The sequence below is a fragment of the Pavona decussata genome, unplaced genomic scaffold (genome assembly GCF_977016875.1).
Source record: "Pavona decussata unplaced genomic scaffold, jaPavDecu1.1 SCAFFOLD_213, whole genome shotgun sequence".
Taxonomy (NCBI): domain Eukaryota; kingdom Metazoa; phylum Cnidaria; class Anthozoa; order Scleractinia; family Agariciidae; genus Pavona; species Pavona decussata.
The window spans coordinates 522,501-530,000 of NW_028145618.1; the positions used below are offsets into that span (position 1 = coordinate 522,501).

Consider the following 7,500-nt stretch of genomic DNA (forward strand, 5'->3'; position numbering starts at 1 on the left):
GCATTTCACCGACCACTTGGTCAAATTTCTGATATTTTGTCTGAAGACACCCTTCGATTAACTATTTTCGAAAATCATACTTTAAAGTTCCAAGGTATTTTATTTTTAGAGAAAATTGCAATAGTTTGAAAATGCGGCCTAGGTGCGGTCACGGGCCGAAGAAAACCGCGAAAATGTAGGTCAAAGGACGAAGCCCCGTTCACGTTGTAAAATAACCAAATGAACTTGAAACTTTACACAAACCTAGACCAACCATCCCACAAGAAAATTAAGGCAATAAAAATTCCAAATTCCGAGGCTTTTTTCTAAAGCATACTGGTTTCTGTACGCTACTCAAAATGGCCTTGAAATTACTGCTCATTTTCATTTTAAAAAAAGTGTTTCTGGTATGTCATTTTTTCTAAATTAAATCTTATATATCAAAAGACGAAGAAAAGAACTTTATTTGTTCCAAGTTTCAAGCTCTGATTCAAACTCTTTCCCACTCAGGGAAGATCGAATATGCGTGCGATATTTGCGGCTCACAATCACGTCACGAATTATGAGATCAGAACCGATTCACAAACACTTGACATCTGGAGCCCATGAATGTTTTCAGACATCACATATAGGGCCCTAAAACTAATCAGACTGACTGAAGACAGCCATTCAATGTTTTTCGATCCCAGATTTCATTACTATTCCGCTCTTAAAAAATATATTTATTCCGGTCAATTACTCTACGAAACATGTGCAACAAATTTGCATACCATTTCGATGTCGCAGGCAAAAATAGCGCAAATCAAACTTTACATCTCCTTGATCTTCTTAAAAGAAGCAGTCCATCAGTAAAATGGCTGTAAAGGAAACAAAATTTTTAAAGAAATTTAAAGCTCTCAGCAAATCATCATTTTACGATGGTGATGCCATTGCGGGAAAAGTAAATATCGAATTGTTTACTGAAGTGTACGAACCATATATGAATGACCAATCCATGTTCTTTGAAAATGCAAGCAGAAATGCCGTACCAGTTGCAATTTAGGAGGTAGAAATATCGGGAAGAACGAACTTTGATAAGAGTCTTGATAAGTAATACCCTCTGAGCACTGTTTCAAATTAAACAAAAGCTTGCAGGAAAGAGCTATTAAATGCGTGTAATAAACTAACGTGTAATGCAAGGTTATTGGGTGTCACGCCATGGGCCTTCGGCCGGACCGGAAACAAATCTGGAAAGCATTGTTTCATGTTTTATTTCGTCACTTAGTTTGTACGCTCATTTAGTTTTATCAGTCATGTACAAATTATGTTGGTTCATAAAACAATACAGCAAATGGAAATGGTTAGGAATAAAACTTGTCCCTGAAAACTTGCGTTGAGCCGGATGTTAAAATACTTGCACGTGGGCGCGTGAACCTTCAAACTGGGGCAAAAAGGGAGAGGAAGAACCCGGCAAATTCCTTTTTCCCCCTAGAAATCGAACGAATTCCAAAGTTTAATAAACAGATCGAAAAGTATGCGCCCTGTTCCAGACGAAACATTACGTTTGTATGCCATATGTTTGTATACCATGTTTGTATGGCATACTTTACGGCTACTTCAAACGGGCCACCGACCCTGTAAAATATTACTCAATCAAAAGGCAATGTATCAAACAAAAAATTGTAAACAGTTGCTGGCATTCCATGTTCAAATGCCTAAAGAGAATGCAAATTTGATATCTTTCTTGTCAAGAAACTCGCCATTTTTTTCGCTACTCGCGTTACGATTGGCTGACTTTTTACGGAGTGGCCCAGTATAAAGCCTCCGGGAATACCTTCCAGTTTAAGGCTGGTTAACACCTACCATGCAGGCATTAGCATAAACATAAGCATAAGCGAACGCATAAGCACAGGAAACCAACGTGTAAACCGGGGCGAGGCAAGCATAAACTCAAGCATAAGAAAAGGAAATCGTTCCTTTTTCTTGTGCTTAGGCTTATGTTTGCGTCGTTGCGTCGCCCATGTAAACCGGGATAACGCAAGCCACAAGAAAACAGAAAAGTAGTCACAAGTTGTCAGCGGAGGTATGTTCTGTACCTCCGCCATCTTGGATTTAAAAGTTTGGGGCCAAAATTTTAATTCACTACGCCTACGTATCTCTTTGTGCTTATGCTTATCGCACGTGTAAGCAACCGTGTGCTTGTGCTTGCTTCGTACTTGTAAACCAGCCTTTATCCCACGGATAAAAGATCTTAAGGATGGTCTGCATTATATTGTGCCCCTGCCAAAGAATATATTTAAGGCCTTGAACGGTTAAATCAGTCAGTGTACTTATTTTTGGCAAAAGCATTTGCTGATTTTTTCTTTTAGCAGAGTCAGGTAGGGTTTCTTGAAGCGCGACGGAGGTTTTGGGACGTCAAGGTCAAGGTGCTTGCAAATGTCCTGTAAGGTGGAGACCCTTAGTCCTTTTAGCGTGTCTTTCTTTTGCATGGCACACAGGTCGTATCCTTCATAAACTAGGGGATGCTGTGGCTCAACATCTTCATAAGCCTCCTCGATGGACTCTCTGATGCTGCAGAAATTAAGCTCCTCGCGTGCGGCCTCAATAGAATTCTCATCTGGATCGCGCTGACGGGCTGATACGCTCAGCCGGGAAAAGTAGGACGATACTTGCTGAGACGTCAGAAACTCAGAACTCTTGAACAGGCGTTTACCATTAGCATCACGGGCTCGTCGCATTTCCCGCGCAGCCACGTCGCCATCAAGTTTTCTCCCGGTTTCTTGCCCAATGCGAAACTTCTCCTTAAGAAATAATTTTTGCTTGTCGCTAAAGCGATACGACTTTTTGGTTGATTTTAGAGCCCAACCCTCATTGGTGGAGACACGTGGTATGTCAGACTGATGAGGCAGGGTACTTAATGTCGGTACATTCCCAATGCCCTCTTCGAGACGTGACTTGTAGCTAACCTTGGCGACGTCTAACAGCGTTAGCTTCTCTGCTCGTAGAGAGCACTTTTCGAAGGACAGGTGCTTGTCTAAAGCTGACACTCTCTGAAAAACATGGATACACCCTTCTCGAGGACAACTGTACGAACACTCAGCCAAAGTATCCTCGCTACCTGCAAAAACTGGCATGCTTCTCGGTTTTGGATCTGCCCTGCTGGTCACTGCCTTAAAGTCTCCAGGGGAAAATGTTGCATCTACCCTGACAGCTTCTGAACCTGCAATACAAGATTCAAAACTGGAATTATACGATTTGTATATGTAGTTGTACAATTATTTTTAGTAAGAAATACGTTTATCAGCAGTTGGCTTACCAGTGTGTAAGTTCACGGTTTTTCCACAGCCTATCCCGTATGCCCGCCAGCACGTAATGGAATTAACGCCAAACTCAAAGTTGTTGAGTTTTGATATGCCAATTATTGTCTGGGTACTCTCTCTAAGCTCCGACATGGCATCAACCACAGCAACCCGCACGGCTTCTAACCCTCCATGCGAGAGCAGTGCGTCCCTGAGATCTGTGGAATGGAGGACATCATGTCCTTCATTTATGAAGGCTCTGATGTGGGCCTTGCAGGTGGCGGCCAACCTGTCTGCTGCTCCTTTCCTGCCTTGCGGATCACTGAAGTCGATGCGTTTGATAGTGATGCCAGTATTGGCTGACATTTGCTGGCATGCTATGACAGTGCGCGCAGAGTGGTAACATCCGGCGTTGTCCTGGCGGAAGTACGCAGTGTTGATCTCAGGGTGCTCTTGTTTAAGCGTCAGGAGGACATGCTGCATGATGGAGATAACAGCCGAGCTATCTTGGTTGCAAGATTGTATAATGTGGATAAACCCTTGCCGCTGCAACGTCCCTTCAACACGTCGATACACCACGGAAATGTGCCACGAGATGCCACGCTTGCCAAACCAGTCCGACTGAGACTCGCGATAGCGTTGTGGAAGGAACTTCATCGCCCAGTCGTTGACTATCAGGATGGTATTGGTATCGAGAACCTCGATAACATCAAGGCGGGCCTGGTCTTGGTGTGCTGAGCGGAGAAGGTGGCATTTCCAGGACTGAATGGCAAGCGTGGCAGTCCTGGTGAGATAGATTGCTTCATCTCTGTCGTCCTCGTTTGTAAACGGTGTCTTCTCGACAGCATTAGCAATCACCTCAAGAACTTCTTTCAGATTTTCACACTGCAGACACACCTTTTCATGACTGTGACCACATTGCTGTTGTAGGCCATGGTCTGCACGGTCGCTAAGGGAGTACACAAAGCAGTGCTCTGCGACTTCTGATGATGTACTTAGATGAACCTGTTGATTAAATAGATATCTAATATCAGTAATCTTAGAGATACCATTGATGTTACCAAAGGGTGTCATGAATAGGAAAGCTTCGTTTTACTCTCTTTCAATTTTCTCATTTCCTTGCATGGGTATTATATCCCGTTCGCGCTAACCATTTTAGTCTTTCTTTCCATATTTCTTTCTTTCATATTTATAGTTTAAATCAAATAGAAGAAAGATCCTCGCAGTTACTTAAGCAGTTGCGATAAGAAAGCCTGAAAAAAATAATTCAGCGATCCCGCTCAAGCCTGATTTTTTTTGCAGGCTTTCCTGTCGCAACTGGTTAAGTTGCGAAGTAACTGCTGCTAGGATCTTTCTTCTATTTGATCTTTCATCCGCATTTCAAAATATATGTATCATATATTTACATTTATTTATATTTATAGTTTGTTGTTAATTAATTAATTAATTAATTAATTAATTAATTGACCAATAAAGCTGGAAAGAAATATATTCAGTCCATGCTGGTAGCTCGTACACACGTAATGGCGCTTGTTTTGTCGATGCATTCAATTTCGCGCGCGACATAGGTAACAACAGCGATCACGTTGCTAAACAAATGAAAATGTAAAAAAGCTACAGCTTTTGAAGCGACAAAAAGGCCCTGTACATTGAGAGTATATTCGCAAAAGGCGATGTCAAGTACAAAACTCTTGCGAAAAATATTCACGCTTTTCGTGAGGATAGAGTGCCCTTGAAAGGTACAGCTTTTGACTAGGAGAGCACACGGCCAGACTCCTAAAACTCTGGAGTCCCTCATGCCTATATATAGAACACTGGATCCTTAAAATGAGCGACCTTTCTGAAGGGACACACGTAGGCTCCGGCTCTGGATAAAAGTTTCTATGAATCGCCATATTTGGAATGTGTCAGAATTAGCAGAATCAATCTGATCACGATTTTTTCTTAACTTTTCTAGCCATCAAAATAACAGGTGATTTCCAGGCCTTTGCCCGAGGATCACGCGAAAAAAAGCGAGTATAGTGCTAGCTTCGATAGACTAGAATTACCTTGTAGTCACTCTTTAGATACAGTTTCGCTGTTTTAAGACCGTCAATGTAGTGACGTTCCCATTCCTTTCCCAATTGGCTTAGCTGGCTAATTTGGCGAACAACATCAGTAAGGTCGTCAAAGGCACGCGCCCCGTCTGCAGCAAAGTAATCAAGGCCCTGGAGGGATTTACGGACAGATGCCTTGCATTCGCTGAGCACCCGTAGCATGGTGCGCTCGCTGAAGGGCGTGAAGGAGGTGTCTTCACAGTATTGAATGTATTGACGAGCAATCCTTTGGGGCACCATTGCTCTTATCACATTTGGCACCTCTATCTGTTTGCCATTGGAAAGAGTGAGGATCTTTTGGCCGAAAGGCAAATCCTGCACAAGGTGCGGACTTGTGATAAAGGCCAGAAAGTGATCCAGTTGGCTGCGACTAACACGTATTCTAGTCGTTTGCTGATGCTGGATTGGTGCACCACATCCAAACTGCAAGCGATGAACATTTGCCATTGTGTAACGGTACCGTGACAACGTCGGAATGAAGGAGGCGATGGTTTTGTAACTGGCTATCCCTGTCATTACTGACAAAATTTGTCGTCGGGTCTCCCAACCTTCTGCGTTGTTGAACGTCTCTGCAAGAGCCTGCAGGTAGTCTCTCGTTGAGAGTGGTGTCTCCTCTAGTTGAAGAGCATTTTGCATTGCTGAGGAAGAAACTATATTCTGCCACAACGCCCCAGCATCGTTTGGACTAAGGGTCGTGAGAACTGTGGCAACAACCTCGACAGCTCGGCTAGTATAGCGCCACCTAGTTGTAGCACTTGCATTCTCCCACTCAATCCAGGGTTTTGGGATTGGCTGGATGCCACATGAGAGCAAGAAATCGTTGAGCTTCTCAAGCGGTTCAGCTGTAGGAGCATCATCACTCGAAGACACCACACTCCTGGTTTCAGGGCTAAGAAATGTCGGATCTTCTGTTGACGATATGTCTAGTTCGGCTAATCGTCTTGCAAGGCCGTTATTGGAAGTCTCGTCACTCTCAGCTGATGTCACTTCCTCGCTTGACTGTTGTGGTTCTGTACTTTCCTATGGGACGGAAGAATAACTTGTTTCCTAAAAAAATTTTTGCAAACAGCTTAAAAGTTGTTAGGTATTAAAAAGACACCTGAAAATGAATAACTGAAAAGTGAATGAAGTACGGAATTACCTCGATAAGTAATTCCTCAGCAGTACCACAGTGCCGTGACTGTTCTTCCGCAAGTCTGGCGTCGATGTGCAATCTACATTTGCGACACATTGCTGTAAAATACGACAAAAATATACAGGTAAATAAGCCATTACACGCGAATTAGTTATCGGATAACCTTGATCATTGCGAGCCCTGTCCAAGAATATTTGATCTCTAAGCCTATAAGTGCGTGTAAAAACTAAAAAAATGTATTCCATGCCAAAATGGGCTATTGTTTACCTCCCACACGGATGGTATCAGTTTTTGATTCCCCTGCCATGCGTACAGAATTTCCAAAGTTCGTTGCCCTCCCCCACAAACATTTCACAATTAAACAACCTTTGTAAATTACTGAGACACATTGCACCCACCCTACCCCCGTGGAAACAGATTTCCAAACTCGAACTCTCCCCATTACCCTTCAGAAATTTGAAATTGCGACCGTAGGTTATCTGGAATTGCCTCATAACACCCTCGACTATAGTTCTGAGCAAATCAATCGGCATCGCAAATCACTCACTTCTGAGCTACTTACGCAGAACTTACGCAGTTCTGAGCTACACTAAATGGCATAGCAACTTACGGAATCCAACTGGAAGGAGTGTGCCTGTGCTACTCAGTATGAATGCAGATTGCAGGCTGCTTATTTTGAAATTCCCCATGGCATTGGGTTTATGGCCAGCTACACCGATCGGCACAACACATTTCGTTTTCCCGGTCCTCCATCGAATTCCATATTCAGCTCTGTGGCGAGGGCAAATAGTGAGCAGCTTATCTTTCTGGTCCACATTAAAGACACCTGGAAAAATGCTTTCGATTACTTACGATGATGCACGTGTAATGCGGGCTGGTCCGGGGGTTTAGTTAGTCTGTATTGACCAAGAGGGTAGATAAAAGACACAGAAAAGGTTTTAACTGACACTTTTTTTGTTTCATGTCGTATCTGTGACAGTAATGCAGATCTTTGATCGCGATTTTTTTCGCG

At 43.1% G+C, this 7,500-nt stretch overlaps 2 protein-coding genes and 1 pseudogene across 3 annotated transcripts in view; 1 reads left to right on the forward strand and 2 right to left on the reverse strand.

Annotated features, from left to right (window-relative positions):
• The window catches only part of LOC146460455 (coiled-coil domain-containing protein 78-like), a 59,260-nt gene that overhangs the window by 45,650 nt on the left and 6,110 nt on the right, over positions 1–7,500 (reverse strand). The gene's annotated exons all lie outside the window — the stretch shown is intronic.
• LOC146460457 (zinc finger protein 862-like) overlaps positions 1–7,500 on the forward strand; it is a 12,462-nt pseudogene that overhangs the window by 3,056 nt on the left and 1,906 nt on the right.
• The window catches only part of LOC146460458 (uncharacterized), a 6,484-nt gene continuing 1,037 nt past the window's right edge, over positions 2,054–7,500 (reverse strand). Inside the window, exons 2-6 of the mRNA XM_085088181.1 lie at positions 7,099–7,314; positions 6,495–6,586; positions 5,306–6,373; positions 3,275–4,262; positions 2,054–3,178 (exon numbers count right to left, since the gene is read on the reverse strand). Of these exons, the coding sequence (XP_084944307.1) occupies positions 2,289–3,178; positions 3,275–4,262; positions 5,306–6,373; positions 6,495–6,586; positions 7,099–7,314 (3,254 nt within the window). The 3' untranslated portion in view covers positions 2,054–2,288. The remainder of the gene's footprint in view (positions 3,179–3,274; positions 4,263–5,305; positions 6,374–6,494; positions 6,587–7,098; positions 7,315–7,500) is intronic.